Raw genomic sequence first — 18,560 nt, 5'->3', positions numbered from 1 at the left:
CAGTAAAACGTTTCTGTAGCCGAAAAGGTCTTTCATGAAAAGTTTGCAGAAGATTCAGCTTCCCAAATTATCTTGGAATCTGGGTGGCTTCTTATGGCTGAAAGTGCTCTTGTGCATCACCATCAGCAGGAGGCCTGATCTTCAGTCCCCCCCCCCTAGTGTGCTCTAAAAAAGCAGAAACCCCATTCCTCACATATAGAAGTCTCTTCATAGTAGCCCCCTACTCCATGCCCCCCGCCCCAGTTTTCTGTACACCTTGCCATGTCTACTGCCCAGTTGGATCCGACTAAGGGAGGATTAGGTGGCGCTGAGGAAGGCCTGGGCACCTGTTGATACTTGACTTGCAAACTCAAATGGGGGGGGGGGCAACTGTAGTTTTAAAACAGTTCAGCCCTTTTAAAAAAAGTCCTGGATTACAGTTCAAAACTGTCTGGGTATGCAGAATTAAACCACACCAATCCGATTAAACAGGATTTAAAAGAGCCCTGTATTGATGTTGTGCAGATCTACTTGGCCATGAATCCCACTGACCCGAACAGGCTTGAGCCAGTTAGTACCATGTTTTTTTTTTAAGAAAACCACAAATAGCCCCTCCTCCCACTGACAGGACAGTCCTGCTAATAATCCTACATTCATGAAGTGAATTTAGATCTCATTTAGTCTTGTTCTGTTCCATGTACATTTTGGAGTATTCTCCAGAGCAGTTATAAATTTACCTTTTTTTAAGTCTCTATTCTCCGCCATCCAGGTCATGTTTGTCCCAAAGGTGCTTTTTCAGGAGGCAACTGGACTTAGTTTTTTTTTAGGATGTTTCCCTGGTCATCCCAGAAGCTTCTTTCAGCTGTGACAGGATAGTGGGGAATGGTTTGCATAATTTATTTTTATTTCTATTTGTCTTACATTAATACAGATACCCATCGTAAAAGATTAATTTGTTGAGAAATAAACAAGGGTAGCCTTGAAAGAAGGACTCCTGCAGAGCTCCATAGTCAGGATGCACGTTCCCAGATGGCCCTTTTCTCCCTCAGTTCACAAATTTCACTTAGGGATGTTCAGTGTCACCATCTCCAAGCAGAATTCATTGATCCAACTCAGAGAAACTGCCAGCATGACATACATTTTCTATGAGATAAGTTCACTATGAGGCCAGTAATTGAAGAGCCAACCTTGCCTGCCAAGCCCACCCTTGGCCTCAGCATTCCCAAAGGTGAACAGCGCATGCGCGGGCAGTCACGCCGCACCTTGAAAGGACCCGGGTGCCGGCGAGGCTTCCGCCCGAGGTTAAAGCCCCACCCCTTCCGACTCCGGCAAGCAGCAGGTCGGCAGGATTACTTCGCCTGCTCCGCTGCCATGGCGCTCCTGTGCTCCGGTGCCCGCTCGCTCCTGTCCCCCCGCGTGTCCGCCCTCGCGATCCGAGCCAGGTAATACGGAGACGCAGCTGAGAGGACCACGCCGGCTGCAGAGGGGGCGAAACCGGACGACCCCTTTTTGTCCTTCGGCGGACCCCTTCGCGGGAATCGCGACAAGAGGGCAGCCGTGATTGGGCCGCTCGGGGGGCGGGAGAGCCTGGGCGGCCTCCGATTGGCGGCCTCGCGGGCGACCTCGGTGCCCTTGGAGCGAGGGCGGGAGCGGGCGGGGGTCTCTCGCCGCTTTTGTCCCGGTTTCGCCCGACGGGGGTCCCGCAATAGAGCGTCGCGGCCCATGGCGGCGAGAGTCGGCCTGGTCGCCCGCGCCGTGGCTGGTGGTTCCCGCCTTGAGCGGCGCTTCCGGAGGGGGCGGCCCTGGGGGAAGGCGGTGGTCCTCTCCCCCGCAGCCTGGAGGGCTCTGTCTGCGGGAGGAGGAGGCGGTGGGGGGGGAAGGCCGCCGGGCTGACCTTCTCCCCTCGGTGGCTGCTGCAGCTCCTGGTGGGCTCACGTGGAGATGGGCCCCCCCGACCCTATTCTGGGGGTGACGGAGGCCTTCAAGCGGGACAGCAGCGCCAAAAAGATGAACCTGGGTGTTGGGGCTTACCGGGACGACAACGGGAAGCCCTACGTCTTGAACTGCGTCCGCAAAGTAAGTTGGGGGGGGGGGCGGTTAGAGTCTGGGCCTCCGTAATTGGGCTGCATTGCATAGAATAGAATAGAATAGAATGCTTTATTGGCCAAGTATGATTGGATAGAAGGAATTTGGTGCAGATGCTCTCAGTGTACATAAAAGAGACATTTGTCAAGAATCATGTGGTACAATACTTAATTATTGTCACAGGGGGCAAATAAGCAATGAAGAAACTATTAATATTAAGGATACAAGTAACAAGTTACAATCATACAGTCATAAGTGGGAAGGAATGAGTAACAGGAATGTTGGGAAAAACTAGTAGTAATAGTAGTGCAGACTTAGTAAATAGTTGGACAGTGTTGAGGGAATTATTTGTTTAGCAGAGTGATGGCGTTTGGGGAAAAAACTGTTCTTGTGTGTAGTTGTCTTGGTGTGCAGTGCTCTGAGAGAGTTTATGTCCAGGATGCGAGGGGTCAGTAAATATTTTCACTGCCGTCTTCTGGACTTGTGCAGTATACAGGTCCTCAATGGAAGGCAGTTGGCAGCCATTGTTTTTCCTGCAGTTCTGATTATTTGAAGGGTTTCTGACTTGGCCCACTTCCCAGGGACCCCAGATGGGCTGGGGATGTAAATAAACTGGCCATTAGCATTGGTGGGGCTCTGAGCGAAGCTTGGGGATTTGGGAGCAACTGGAGCTTCTCTCCAACCCTCCCTCCTTTCTTGTCTTGGGCTATTAAATGAGCTAAACATGACTGAAAGGGGAGGAGGATTGCAGCCTTTACTGACAGAATCCAGTCAGGAGACTTGCTCCATCTTGGCCAGGGTCAAGCAGCTGCCTTTGAGCGGCATGAACTCTCATTGAAGAGCTGCAGAAACCTGAACGGGACAAGAGGAATGGCTGGGTTAAATGGATAACCTGCCTATTAAGAAATTGCTGAAGCGGCACCAAAGGTTTGGTGTTTATACGTTGCTGTAGTCAAAATGAGAATTTAAATAAGTGAGTGAGCTAATGAATGCGGTGCAGGTTTGGCATTGAATAAGTGATAGTTCAACTTTCTTGCTCTCAGAAAAGATTAACAAGATTTACAAATACAGTTCATAAAATAAATTTGTAGATGTAAGAAGGGGGCAGGACAGTCTGAATTCAGGTGTTTGCCTTTTCTGCACTGAAAATGTTAGAAAAGTAACCACAGATTAGCCAATTGAAGGCAAGCCGAGGGAATGAATAAGTGGCTCTACAAAATGCACCTGAGCTTAAAAAAAAAGTGGTTACTGCTCAAGCTTTCAACTATTTGATTAATTCTTTCTTTACACTGTATTCATATTACAGTGGTACCTCTAGTTAAGAATTTAATTCGTTCCGTGACCAGGTTCTTATGTAGAAAAGTTTGTAAGTAGAAGTAATTTTTCCCATAGGAATCAATGTAAAAGCAAATAATGCATGCAAACCCATTAGGAAAGAAATAAAAGCTCGGAATTTGGGTGGGAGGAGGAGGAGGAAGAAGAGGAGGAAGACAGTCGCTGCCCAGAGCGAAGGGAGTGTTTCTTTTCTCTGGGCGCTGGCAGAGGTTTATTCCCTCTCAAACCACCCAGAGAAAGGAAAATGCTTTGTTTGCTCTGGACTGCCAAAGCCTCCTTAAGCACCACCGAAAGGTTCCTCTGGCAGCCCAGGAAAACCCCGATATGGCTAGGATTAAAGGGGAAATGGCAGGAAACTGGCCGGACCTTCGTGCCGCTCTCAGATTTCCTAGGAAATTTTTCCGGGCTCAGGTTCTTAAGTAGAAAATGGTTCTTAAGAAGAGGCAAAAAAAATCTTATCTGCTCTTATCTAGAAAAGTTCTTAAGTAGAGGTGTTCTTAAGTAGAGGTACCACTGTACTACAAACTCCCTTCTTTTCCCTGTTGAAACCCTGCTTTATTATAGTAATCTAGGAACAGTATTGTGTAAATGTTTCCAATTTACAGGCTGGAGAAATTGATATGTCAATTGGTCTTTATGTTCTAGGCAGAAGCCCAGATGGCTGCTAAGAAGATGGACAAGGAATATCTGCCCATAGCTGGGCTAGCAGACTTCAACAAGGCATCAGCTGAGCTGGCTTTGGGAGAAACAAATGAAGTTATACAAAGTGGCCGGGTAAGGAGCCAAATGAAATATTTATCAAGTTCATTCAGACAGAGGTTCCTATATCAGAAGCTGCCTTTGCTGTGCAAGATTTGGGTTGTTTGTGGATGAAGAGTTGGCCTCTGTAGAGGCCTTAGCTGAGCTGAGTTACTCCCAATTGCTCTGTTGAAAAAGGTGAAAGCAACCGTATAACCCACCAGTGACAATGCATCTAATTTTGAAAACACTTGGAGGTTCTGGATCCCAGAGAGGCAGCATTTCAACAGGTGAATGAACCATCTCCTTTCATTCCATTTGTTGGAAGAGGTAATATGTAGGACACATAAATGCAGTTTTGTCTGAAAACGCTGAAACTCCATATTTTATGTTTGGCTTGGATGTGCCACCACTGATCAATCCTACAGTTTAATGTGAACTCTTGACCACTCCCCAAAACCTGCTCACAATGACTGTCCAGAAGATATGTTGTGGCTATTCCAAAGAGGCATAGTTAATTTAATCACATAATGTGCAGGTAGTAGAATTAGCCCTAAATAAACATCTTTAGGTTAGCTGTATATCGGGGAACCAACTAGGACTCCCAAGGTCAAAAATGGGCCCTTTGGAGCTGTTTGTATCTTAAGAGTAGTTTCAGTTTTCACATTCCCCACTGAAACCATGCAATCCCACCCATTGCACAAATTAAATCATCCCAGGCAAGGGGCTGTCTGACCTTAAACGTTGTGAGCAGCTTCACTCTGCTCATTTGATGCTCTCTAGTATCACAAAAGCTGGTGATAATAGCAGTGGTTCTTTTCAGTTGGTTGAGCATGACTTGTGGCTTTGTAACAGTTAGCTCTGGGGGAAGGTGGGTTTCCTGCTTCTGTCAGGTGTAGCATCAGGGAAGGGTTTCAAAGATAAGCAGAGACCATTGCAGGAGAGGAAGAAGCCAACTTTATTCCAAGAGCGAATGCATTAAAAGTCTCCAAACAATCCTTCAATACCAATCTTCTTCCCAGCCAGCTTTTTTTATAGGAAAGTTATTTCTATGCAACTTTTGCTATGTACATGCACAGTTTACATGATGTAATCATTCATACACACAGAACAATAAGCATTCATGATGTTGCAATATGCAAGGGCAAATCTAGGGAGGTTTTGGCAGTCAGCTTTCAGGTGTCAGCAAGTGCATTCCTGTTACATTTTGCTACAGGACAGAATTTTTCCCAAGCCTTCAGGCCTACCCAGAGCTCTGTGGTTGCAAAGCCTAGAGTTCAAAACTCATGCTAACGGCATATGGTTACAAAGGATCCATGTGTGGTTAGGAACACATCTGGGCTTGCCCAACAATGTGACCATAGACCTACACAAGGAAAACTACAGTACGGTTTTCGGTTCAAAATTATAGAGCAGCACAGTGTTTGCTAAGCTACAACAATCTCTTTTTTTCCTTGTTGGTATCCGGATTTCTCATGTACCTTTTCTGCATCCTTTCAGTATGTTACCGTGCAGACAATTTCTGGAACTGGGTCTTTAAGGGTTGGCGCCAACTTCTTGGTGAGTGCTCATTTAAAATCTTAAAATGTACAGAATTGGGCTCATTGAGCCGTCTCCAAGCTCCAACTCAACTGCCTCCCCTTTCTTCCTGTTTAGCAACGATTCTTCACCTCCAGCCGTGACGTGTACCTCCCCAAGCCTTCCTGGGGGAATCACACCCCCATTTTTAGAGATGCCGGAATGCAGCTACAAAGCTATCGTTACTATGACCCCAAGACGTGTGGCTTTGACTTCAATGGAGCTTTGGAGGACATTTCTGTAAGTATACACTTATGGGTAGATACGGTGGGAGGATCACATGTGCGGGAAAATGTAGCCCACAACGCCCCAGTGTGAGCCAAGGCTGATTGAAGCTGAAGTCCTGTAGCCACTTTAAAAAAGCCAAAATGCCCTCTCTCTCCACTTGTTTATATTAACATTAGAACATTTATAATAATAATAATAATAATAATAATAATAATAATAATAATAATAATAAACATTTATCATGTTAGCAATAGCACTTTTTTAACAGAGCCAGCATATTGCCCCCACAATCTGGGTCCCCATTTTACCCACCTGGGAAGGATGGAAGGCTGAGTCAACCTTGAGCCGGTGATGAGATTTGAACCACTGACCTGCAGATCTAGCAGTCAGCTTTAGTGGCCTGCAGTATTGCACTCTACCTACTGCACCACCTCGGCTCTTATTAATTAAGATAAGAGAAAATTCTGAAATTTAACAGTTTAAAAATAAAAGATGAAGAATCCAAATTATAAGCCTTTGCCGATGACCTAGTTTTTATTTTGGAAGAGCCTTTAGAGTATGGAACAATTTTTATTGGAATGATTGAAGAATATGGAAAAATGGCAGGATTGAAAATAAAAACAAAACTATAATAATCACTAATATGACCAAGAAACAAGAATTAGAATTAGAAAAAATTATAAATATACAAATAGTTAACCAAATTCCTAGATAGTTTGTGTTTTTCTTAACAGCAAAATATTATTCAATAAAAGAAGACAATTATAATAAATGTGAAAATTATTAAAAAGGACTTGGAATATTGGAACAAATTGCAAATTTCATTGATGGGGCAAATTGTGGCTATTGAAATGAACATATTATCCAAAGTTCTATTTCAAGTGGCTCCAATAAATCTGGATAAAATGTTTTTTTTTCAAAATTTAAATAAATTAATGTCTAAATTCATCTGGCAAGGAAAGAAACCAAGAATAAAATTAAAACCATTGCAAGACCTTAAGGAGTGAGGGGGATTATCCTTATCAAACTGGGAACTTTATTATCAGGCCACAATACTAACATGGTTAATTGGATGTTTCTAGAAAATAAAAGAACATTAATACTTGAAGAACATGACCTGAAAGTAGGATGGCATGCTATAATTTGGGACAGTAAATATATAAACCATAAATACTTTCAAAACTATTTAACAAGGAAGGTTCCTTTACAAACATGGACCAAAATTAAGCACAAACGTTATACCAAAATGGCTATCAACAATAGAAATAATAAAGAATCCAATGTTGACAAACTTAGCAAATCTTTATATCTTGTTATCTGACAGAAGGAGTACTAAAATCCAAATAAGAATTGCAAAATCAGGATATAATATTGGACTGTTATACATACGTGCAGATTCAAAATAGATATCTTACAGATAGGAAACAATACCAATTTCAAATGGAACCTCAAGAATTAAATAAAATTATGATAGAAGACTGATGGCAGAAAAAGACCTCATGGCCCATCTAGTCTACCCTTATACTATTTCCTGTATTTTATCTTATAATGGATATATGTTTATCCCAGGCATGTTTAAATTCAGTTACTGTGGATTTACCAACCACACCTGCTGGAAGTTTGTTCCAAGGATCTACTACTCTTTCAGTAAAATAATATTTTCTCATGTTGCTTTTGATCTTTCCCCCAACTAACTTCAGATTGTGTCCCCTTGTTCTTGTGTTCACTTTCCTATTAAAAACACTTTGATCACAAATTACAGTAAAATTTATAAATTCTTACTATACAAATTGGAAGAAGAAACAAACTATGATCAAGTGGGCACAAAATTTGGGTTACAGTATTAGATAAATTGAAAAAATATAGAAAACAAATTCAAAATAGCCGCCCTGAGTCCTTCGGGATTGGGCGGCATAGAAGTCAAATTAATAAATAATAATAAATAAATAAAATTAACTGACCATGGCATTTAAGGAAAATCAGTGCAACATGTTTTATAGATGGTACCTAACACCTGCAAAACACTCGAAAATGTCAAATAAAATTTCACCTCTTTGTTGGAAATGTCAAAATACACATGGTACATATTATTTTCATATGTGGTGGATGTGTGAGAAGGCACAAAGGTTTTGGGTAAAAATTAGGAAATGGTAGAAGAAAAAATAAAAGACCATATTAACTGGAAACTGGAAATTTATTAGGAATTATTACAGGTAATTTTGCAAAAGAAATATAATATATATTCACAGCAGCTAGAATAACACACACAGCAAAATGGAAACAATGATATACCAAGTGAAGAGGAAAGAAATAATAAGAAAAAATCTTAATTGTGTCAAGATGGACAAATGGCAATCTGAATGTTACGTAATATGAAACAGATTATATGATTGGCTATAGAATAATGAAAATAAAATATAGAATGTGCAAATAATAAATATTGGTTGTACTGTATATAGGTGTAAGTAAATAACATAAAAAGAAATAAAAAAATATGTATGTATAGAAGAGCACATGATAAAATGTAATTATATTAATATATACTGCTCAAAACTCCAAGTAAATAAACTTCTCTGAAATCAAACTGTCCACTTAGGAAGCAACACTGATTGACAATCAATTTTACAGGCTGTTGTGCACATTCAACTTTGTACAGAACAAAGTATTCAATGAGAATATTTCATTCATTCAGATCTAGGATGTGTTCTTTGAGTGTTCCCTTTATTTTTTTTTAGCAGTATATTATGTGTTATGTTTATTGTGTAAAAAAAATATTATTTTTTTAAAAAGCCAAGCTGCTGTGTGGAAGGCTCATTCCGTAGGCAGGGGCTCTTTTATCCGAAGAGGAGCTCGCCATGTTCTGTGATGGGGGAAATCACTCTTAATTGTTCTTATTTAAGGGGATTGTGATCCATGCCTTATTCCTGTATCCTCTTTTTTTTAAAAAAAGAAAATTCCAGAAAAGAGCATTATTCTATTCCATGCCTGCGCTCACAACCCCACTGGAGTGGACCCTCGTCCAGAGCAATGGAAGGAGCTGGCGGTAGCAGTGAAGGTGAGTGCTGGGCCCAGGTAGGGGTCTCCCTTCAGCCCATGTAGGGTTTGGCTGTGCTCCTGGGACCTCCTTTGGGGCCTGTAGGGTGTAGGGGAAATGGGTGTTTGATTTTGTTTTTTTTAAAGATGTGCCATATTTTTCAGAGTATAAGATGCACCTTAGTTTGGGGGGAGGACAATAAAGGTTAAAACCTACCTACCTACCTATCATCTGGCTAGTGTCCTTAGTCTGTTCAGCTTTAGCACATTATTTATCCCTTGGTTAGGGCTAAAAAAAAACCAAAACCCCTTTGGAGGGAATAGGAAGCTGGGGAAGCTCTTTAGCACATTGTTAGGGCTGGGAAAAAAGCTTCAAAAAAGGTACATTTGCAGTATAAGATGCACCCAAATTTTCAGCCCCTTTTATGGAGGAAAAAGGTGTGTTTTATACTCTGAAAAATACGGTAGTTGGCTGCACATATCTGTGAGAATGCAGTAGCTGCTCTCATTGACGAGGGTCACACTCAAGCGAAGGGCAGGGCGCCTTGGTTTTTACTTTACAGTTTAATTTTCTTTTTGTGCCTAAACATTGGCTTTTCTTTTACATTTATTTCTATTTTTCAAATTGTTCTTAATATTTTACAAGGGGAAGTTTTTTCAGAGTACAACTTTAAAAAGGTGCTTTGATTTGAGACCAAGGTTTGCAACTTACGCTGCTAGCAAAATTACTTGTGGGTGGGTGTCAGATGCATTTTTTAAATATCTTATCCAAGAAACGGCAGACATTGTCCTTTTCTGAATTATTAGAGCTAACTATGAAGCCTACTCCTTCCCCCCTTCTGGAAGAGGCAGAGAAGCCAAGGTCTTTCAGTGGCTGAAGGAGAGAAGAGTGGATGGGGAAGGGTGGTGGCAGTTGCAAAGCCTGTGGGATGGGATGGGATCATACTGGACCACGTGGGGCTTGCCATTGACCCACTTGTGGCCTGGAGGCCACATTTTTGGCCTCTGAAGGTAGAAGGAATGCTGTTAAGGAAAACAAGCTGTGGTGTTCAATATATATGGTGCTTTCAGAACAGGTTCCAAGGACAGGTTGGTCGCACTGCTGAGAGCCAGGCCAGGTGGGCCTCCGAGGGAAAGGGGTGGGCTGCTAGGGGGTGCTGCCCCTGTGACACGGGGATGGGGGATAGCCTCCACTTTCAAGAGCATCTCGCCCTGGAGAAGAAGTCTGTCCTTCTGGAAATAGCACTTAGACTTACATGTGGCTCACAGCACTCTCTGAGTTTGAGCCACTTGCCCCCAACCGCCTGGGTCCTCGTTCTACCGGCCTCAGAAGGATGGAAGGATGAGTCAACCTGGAGCCAGTCAGGATTGAACTCCTAGCAGTGAGCTGAATTAGCCTGCTCACACTGCATTCCAACCACCACCACTAACCTTGCTTTGATGCTGTGGACGTGACGATGATCGTTATTGTGTATCATTCATTATTTTACACATCACCCAGAGTTATTTATTCTGCTAATTAATAAATGGAATGAAGCCATGAGGACATGGCAAGGCAATGCTGTAATGACCTTCAGCCTTCCTGCATTTTGTTTTTTTCTTCAGTATTGCATGCATAAGAGTCTTTTGTGTTATACATTTCAGGGCTTTTTGTGGGGTTTTTTTTGTTTTGGGGGGGCTGTGTGGGTTGTAAGGAAACCTCAGGTGGGTTGCTGAGCTACCCCCTTGTACAAAGGGAGGACCAACTGCTGGGTGTTTTGCTCTCTTTTCCAGAAAAGGAACCTCTTCCCCTTCTTTGACATGGCCTATCAGGGGTTTGCCAGCGGGGACATAAACCGGGATTCGTGGGCCGTCCGTCACTTCATTGAGCAAGGCATTAACATTGTCCTCTCCCAGTCCTACGCCAAGAACATGGGCCTCTACGGTAAGCCTTGTCTGTTCCCCCGCCCAGGACCGCCCAGCACTTCCTCTTTCAACGTGAAAGGAAAGGCTGGGAAGGGGGGTTTCTGGGGGTCCCCCAGGAGAAATGCGGGTGTTGTGACTTTCCACCAGCTCTGAGGGAAGGGTGTTTCTCTTGGGCTGCTCCCAGAAACCAAGGCTCGCGAGAGTCTGTTTGCTGTGCTGCTCTCCACACCAGGCCTCCTCCTGGGTTTTGGGGTTTTTTTGGCTGGTGGGGGAGAGAAAAGGAGGGGGGGTTGGAGCTGCTCTGTGGCCGTGACTGGGTTGAACGCTCCATTTTGAAGAAGGGAGTCTGAGAACGATGGAGCATCTTCAGGATAGGGCTCTGCCGCCAGGGGTTTATCTAGTCAACAGGGCCAGGGAAGGAGGCAAGGGTGGGGGTAGGGGGTGGCGAGGATTGTTGGGGTAACATTTTGCAGAAGCTAGCCCACCCCGGTAGCCAAAGCAGCTAACCAGCCTGCCTCAGACCAGGATATTAGGAAACTTTGTCCTTAAGATAATTGGAGACACGTACTGCAGAGTTTCTTAGGAAATTTTTTTTTTCTTAGCAAACCTGCACTATTTACACTGTAGCTATCTCTCTAGCAGTTACCATGCAAAGTCCTCACAATTCTCCATCTACTATTCTCAGTTACAATATTCAGCTACAAGTCTTCAGCCACCACGAGCCACACTTATTCACAAGCCAAGTATTACAGTGATCCCTCTATTATCGCGAGGGTTCCGTTCCAAGACCCCTCGCGATAATCGATTTTTCGCGATGTAGGGTTGCGGAAGTAAAAACACCATCTGCGCATGCGTGCCCTTTTTTCTATGGCCGCACATGCGTAGATGGTGGAGTTTGCGTTCCCCGCCGCCCACACAAAGGGGAAACCCCGATTCGGCTCCTCGCTGCTGCTGTGCTACCGAGCAGATCAGCTGCTGGGCGGCCGAAGGAATCTTCCCTGGGTCTTCCCGGCCGCCCACGCAAAGGGGAAACCCCGGCTCCTCGCTGATGCCCCCGCTCGCCCGCCCGCCAGCAAGAGGGGGAAGACCCAGGGAAGGTTCCTTCGGCCGCCCAGCAGCTGATCTGCTTGGCGCAGCAGCAGCGAGCAGACGAAGATCGGGGTTTCCCAGCCGCCCACGCAAAGGGGAAACCCCAGCTCCTCGCTGATGCCCCCGCTTGCCCGCCCGCCCGCCAGCAAGAGGGGGAGAGATAGAGAAAGAGAGAGAAGGAAAGAAAGAGATGAGAGAGGGAGGAAGAGAGTGTAAGAGGAAGAAGCAAGATAGAGAAAGAGAGCAAGAAAGATGAGAAAGGAAGGAAGAGAGTGACGTCATCGGGTGGAAAAATCGCGATATAGCGTTTCGCGAAGAACGAGATCGCGAAAATTGAGGGATCACTGTATTTAAATACTAAGCCACAATACTAAATACTAAATTTAAATACTAAGCCACAATAGTGTCAAGCCACAAGCCACACCTATGCAAAGGTGCATTGTGTATATATACTTTTGTCAGCCAATCAGATTACATTACAATCGGCCTATTCACAGTGACTAAGCAGTTTTACATTGTTGAAGTCATTACAATTCTTCTCTCTGCAATTTGGAATGTTGCATCAGGTAGGCCCCGATCCTGACAAGGATGGGTGCACCCTGACCGTGGCTTCTGTCTCTAGGGGAGCGTGTAGGCGCCTTCACTGTCGTTTGCAAGGACTCGGAGGAAGCCAAGAGAGTGGAGTCCCAGCTGAAGATCCTGATCCGCCCCATGTATTCCAACCCACCCCTCAATGGGGCCCGGATAGCTTCCATTATCCTAAACAGCCCCGATCTGCGAAAGGAATGGTAAGGGTCCTGGGAGGTGGAGCAGAGGCTGGATCCCCTTCCAGGCTTCAGCTGTGGCTTTGCTTTGGAGCCGGAAGCCTTTTGGGTAGGTGGGCCTCAGGCGAGAGAGATCCTGCCAGGACTGAATGCTGCGGTGCCCAAAGGGTCTTGCTGCAGCACTGTGGGCTGAGCTGCTCCTGGCATAGCTGCAAAGGTTTGGGAGGGAGGGCCAGGGTGGGCCGACATAGGGTGCCTTTGGGATCTCTTTTGGTCTGGGAAAGTGGAGCAGCCAGGCTCTGAATTGAGGGCCAGGTATTCTGCCCTCAATGGAGATGCCTCCAGTCTGAAATGGGCCTTTGGAGGTGGGAAGAGCCTCTTTCCCAACGGGCTCTCTTCCCCCTCTTGGGTTCTGAGGGGGGGCTTCATGGAGAGCGGGACGGGGAGGGCCCAGGGGGTCTGCTCTTCCTGCTGCTGAGCGCCCTTTGGGGCTTCTCTGGGCAGGCTAGCAGAGGTGAAGGGAATGGCCGACCGCATTATCGGCATGCGCACCCAACTCGTGGCCAATCTGAAGAAGGAAGGTTCTTCTCATAACTGGCAGCACATCACTGATCAGATCGGCATGTTCTGCTTCACTGGACTGAAGCCCGAACAGGTAAGAAGCGGGGTGGGCTGGGTGTCCAGGGTCCTTGGTCTGCCTCGACCCTAGTGGGCCTCTGTTCACCTCTTGCCCCCTTTATTTAGAAGCCTGGCCCTGGGGGGCTTCTGAGAAGCTGGCCTTTATTTTTTACTGGAAGGCAATAAAATCACTGAGAACTTCATGTCTTGGTCATTGGAAATCACCTGGGCTTTTAGCTTCTTTTTTTTTAGTAAACTTTATTGGTTTTAAAAGACATTTTCTTTAAAATCAATAACATAATTATGCTTTTAGTAATTTTCCATTGGCTCATAACAAAGAAAGAAAAATAAACAGTCATATATTTGTATTTCATCATAATATTTTCATTCCGAGTTATTTTTTTACCTCAATAAACAATGTAGTTATATATTCCTGTTTACATTCATATGATTTTTACACCTTTTTGTTTACATATTTACAATTTGCATTGCTGCTAATTTTTGTTACCTATGATTTTCTGTTTTTCAACTTATTTGTACCATTGTTCCCACATTTTATAGTAATTCTGAGAAGCTGGCCTTTATTTTTTACTGGAAGGCAATAAAATTACATACATCGTGGCTCTTAAAAAACACAACTGGCCCTTTTGACCTCTTAATTCCAGTACAGTAATACCTCATGATACGAACTTAATTGGTGCAAGGAGGAGGTTCGTAAGTCGAAAGGTTCGTAAGACGAAACATTGTTTCCCATAGGAAACAATGTAAAGTCAATTAATCCGTGCAACCAAAAAAACCCCCGCAAAAAAACGGCGTTCGGCGACTGCGCGGCTGTTTTAAAAGGTGACAGCCGGCCTGGGGGGCTTCCCAGCACCCCCCCGAACCCGGAAGTTCGGCAAAAGTTCGAGGTTCGGGGGGGTGCTGGGAAGCCCCCCAGGCCGGCTGTCACCTTTTAAAACAGCCGCGCGGCTTCCCAGCAGTCTCCGAACGCCGGTTCGTAACTCGAAAAAAGTTCGTAAGAAGAGGCAAAAATTTTCTGAACCCCGGGTTCGTATCACGAGTTGTTCGTAAGACGAGGGGTTCGTATCTTGAGGTACCACTGTATAAGTTTATCTCGGAGCCATCATAGATCTTATTTATTATTCCTTTTTCTGGAGCTATCTCAGTATTTTTACATAATTGGGCAAAGATGATCCTGGCTGCTGTTGTTATATGTAATATTGGGCTTTTAGCTTCTATTGTGCTGTATTGAAATAGCATTTCTGCTGCAGTGTAGTCTGTACATGAATGAAAAATTAAAATAGTGAACGTAGCTGCTGATGCCAAGAAAATTGCACGAGAACTGAGTGATTTGCCTCTCCCATGTTGGTGCTGCCTTTGCAGGAAGCAGTTCGGGGCTCTCTGCTGCTTAGCCTGCCAGGCTCCTTAGGAGACGCCGTGGGTGAACTTTGAAGGTGGGTCTTGGGAAGGAGGCCTCCCCCTGAACGGACCCTTCTGTTTTCCAGGTGGAACGGTTAACCAAAGAATTCTCCGTCTACATGACCAAGGATGGCCGTATCTCCGTTGCGGGCCTGACCTCGGGCAACGTAGCTTACCTGGCTCATGCCATCCACCAGGTGTCCAAGTGAACAGGGAGGATGGCCTGGATGGCTTCGGACGCTGGCTTAGGGCGGGGGAGAGCAGGAGGAGGAGCAGCAGCAGTGCGTAGCACCAGCATTTAACCTCGCTTTTCATCCGCCAAGTTACTTGGCTGTGTGTCATGCCCCCCCCCCCCCTTCATTGCTCGAAGTGACTTCTGGTCCTGTCTGCAAACACTGCAAACACTCCGGCCTCTTCTGAGCTGGACTTGCCGATGTTCTGCCTCTTTGCCGAGGGCAGCTTTCCCCAGGACCACAGCTCCCAGCCTAATTTCAAGGGTGTCCCGTTCAGTCTGCCTGCTCGGAGTGGACATCCTTCTCCCAAACTCTGCGCCCAGGGATTCAAAGCAAGCTCTCTCAACGAAAAGTAGCTAGAAAAAGTTCTCAACAGCAATCTAAGCGCCCCCCCCCCCCCCCAAATTTCCCAATAGAAAGCAGTTAGCACAGTATTTTAAACAAATAACTGACAGGTTTAATTCTGAATAACCCGGACACATTAAATTGCCTTTCTTTACTTTGGGGCCTTTGAGAAACCCTCATGTGGGTGTCCAGGATGGGATGCTTGCAGGGAAAACCTTTGCAGTGGTAAAGCTTTGTAAATTTGGCATACGTCGTGGCTCTTACAAAACACAACTGGCCCCTGTTAGTTTTTCTCAGCTGCTCATCTCGCCAAGGAAAATATTCTTTCTCCTATTCAAAAGATATTTTCAGTGCTGCTTCAGTTCCGGTAGAGATAGTTGCTGTAAGGTATGTGGCAGAACGTCCACAGAATTGAATATCATGTGTATTAAAGCAGGACAGAAGTTGCAAAACTGACCCCCAATATTCGCACTGCAATGCCTCCTTTTATGTTGTGAGCATTTGTACGAGGGAGCCCTGAATCTTCACGTGGGTCTCCCCGTATCTGAAAGCAGAGGGCAAGAGAAAGGCGGCCATCAGCTTCTCAGCCAGTGACCTCTACCAGCTGCGGGCCTGTCCTGGGCCAGGAGGATGTGTTGCCCCGTCTGATTGTCCCTTCAGAGCCCCAAGTGGGGAGAAGCGTTCTGGGAAATGGGGCGACTTGCACAGCTGCAGCCATCAAACGCCGCCTGTCATCCGTCCATCCTGGGATGCCCCTTCTCCAACAAATCAATGGCACAGCAGAGCCGCCGAAAGGAAGCGTGGTAATTATGTGGCTGCTGAGAGAACCGCCTCTCCCACTTGGGAAGCCGTGCCAGGTGGTGGGTCGCCTGCCTCTTCAGCCAGCCCTCCGTGAAGCCCCCAGGCTCTGCCTCCCTTCCCTCCCTTCTCCCCCCCCCTTTTAATAAAGCTGCTGTATATTGGACACCTTGCTCTGGGCTTTTTTCCCCCCCAAGATTTTATTTTTTACAAACAACTCCATGACAGCTGAGTGTCATACATTTTAATACAAATAAATTTGTAGTAATCATTTGCTTTTAATAAGCTTATATGATTCTAGTAATAATATTTTATTTGTTAATTGGATTTCTATGCTGCCCCTCTCTGAAGACTTGGGGCAGCTTACAACCTATAATAATTAAAAAAAACAATAAATACAATGACAAATCCAATTAATTTGCTAAAAATCTAACCTAAAATCTCATTTTAAAAATCAATGTACACACTCAGATTTCAACCACGCATAACATTCATCGGCCAGGGGGCCTGAGATCCTGAGATCTAATTGCCCCAAACCTGGCTGCATAGATGAATCTTGAGACTTGTGGAAGGAGAAGAGAGTGGGGACAGTGTGAATTTCCAAGGGGAGCTGATTCCAGAGGGCCGGAGCCCCCCTAGGCCCCGCCAAACAACATTGTCTGGTTGACAGGACCTGGAAAAGTCTGACTGGGGCCTAACCTGTCGCTGAGGTTTATGTGCAGAAGGTGATCCTACAAGTTATCTGGCCTGACATATTTTTATGAAATTATAATCTTTCATGACTTATTCAATATTTCAGTGGGTCATTTTTATCTCAATCATCCTAAGTGTCATACCTTATAATACAAATGTATTTATTTGGACTCATATGCTGCCCCACTACTGGGGGAATATGGATGGCTCACAGCCAAATAGACATAAAATACAATATAAAACCTGCGACAACCAGTATAAAACATGTTATTAATCATGTTTATTACACTTAGCAAGCCTATACACCGCTCAAAAAATAAAGGGAACACTTAACACAATATAACTCCAAGTAAATCAAACCTCTGAAATCAAACTATCCACTAAGGAAGCAACACTGATTGACAATCAATTTCACATGTCAGCACATTCAACTTTGTACAGAACAAAGTATTCAATGAGAATATTTCATTCAGATAGAGGATGTGTTCTTTGAGTGTTCCCTTTATTTTTTTTTGAGCAGTATATAATTCTAATACATTAAATTAAAATCTTGCATTGTTCGTTTATTCAATTTATAATTGTTTAGTTATTCAAGATTTCAAATGTGATGTCAATCACCACATTCTGCATGTCATACATTTTAATGCAAATAAAATATTTTAATGATAGTTGTTAGATTAGCAAGCGCACATTCATTGTAATCTTTTGTTTATTTCGCCAATCCCTCTTATTACTACTTAGTCACAAGGGATTGCGTTTTCTATTCACCCCTCTCTAGCTTCCATCGCTTGTCTTAACTTGGATTGTGCCACTGCAGGGTTTAATCGGACTCCCGCCTTATTTATTTATATATTAGATTTGTATGCCGCCCCTCTCCGAGGACTTGGAGCGGCTCACAATAAGCAAAACATCATATACAAATCCAATATTAAAACAGTTTTAAAAACTCTTATACTGTAATAAAAAACAATCATACAGCCCAAATAGACCATACTTAAATCATAATACCTGAGGGTATATCAATTTCCCCATGCGTGGTGACATAGGTGGGTTTTCAAGAGTTTATGAAAGGCAAGGAGGGTGGGGGCAGTCCTAATCTCTGGGGGGAGTTGGTTCCAGAGGGCTGGGGCTGCCACAGAGAAGGCTCTTCCCCTGGGTCCCGCCAGATGACATTGTTTTTTCGACGGGACCCGGAGAAGGCCAACTCTGTGGGACCTAATCGGTCGCTGGGATTCGTGTGGCAGCAGGCAGTCCCAAAGGTATTCTGGTCCGATGCCATGTAGGGCTTCGCCTCTTGGTGTCTGTTTGGGGTTCTTTATGGGACCCCCTTGGTCGCTCCCTTCAGACCACACAGCACAGGGACGGGGAGGAGGGTCATGGGGGTCGGTAGGGAAGCGACATTCCTCGTGGACCCCAAGGAAAAAGAGGCTCCACCTGGGAAGCTTCAGCTGCATCGCCCCTTCCTGGCCTGAGCTGGGATGCTTTAAAGGGGCCCGACTAGTGTCCTCTGGGTGCCCGCTGACTCTGGAGCCCTCTGGCAACTGCAAGGTTTCTGGCTTGAATCCCTTGCCCCACTCGCCCACCTCTGCGCAACCGACGAGCCTATCGCTGCCTCCCCCAGGGTGCGTCTCTGCCTAAGGGGGGGGGTCAGAAACAGGAGGGGTGCGGTCAGGCCTCGCAGAGGTCATCTAGGCCAGTGTTTCCCAACCTTGGCCACTTG

The 18,560-nt window shown here is 45.1% G+C and overlaps 1 protein-coding gene across 1 annotated transcript; it reads left to right on the top strand.

Annotated features, from left to right (window-relative positions):
* The first annotated feature begins 1,184 nt into the window (after nt 1-1,184).
* On the top strand, nt 1,185-16,313 carry GOT2 (glutamic-oxaloacetic transaminase 2). Its single transcript, XM_070760587.1, has 10 exons — nt 1,185-1,421; nt 1,899-2,055; nt 4,045-4,173; nt 5,638-5,697; nt 5,794-5,955; nt 8,894-8,998; nt 10,750-10,900; nt 12,593-12,758; nt 13,239-13,389; nt 14,858-16,313. Exons 1-10 carry the CDS (start codon nt 1,219-1,221, stop codon nt 14,978-14,980), a joined length of 1,407 nt encoding a protein of 468 aa, XP_070616688.1. The 5' UTR covers nt 1,185-1,218; the 3' UTR covers nt 14,981-16,313.
* Nucleotides 16,314-18,560: the final 2,247 nt, after the last annotated feature.

The sequence above is a fragment of the Erythrolamprus reginae genome, chromosome 9, assembly GCF_031021105.1.
Source record: "Erythrolamprus reginae isolate rEryReg1 chromosome 9, rEryReg1.hap1, whole genome shotgun sequence".
Lineage (NCBI taxonomy): Eukaryota > Metazoa > Chordata > Lepidosauria > Squamata > Dipsadidae > Erythrolamprus > Erythrolamprus reginae.
The sequence above is the reverse complement of the archived record's forward strand: the minus strand, read 5'-3'. Positions and strand labels throughout refer to the sequence as shown.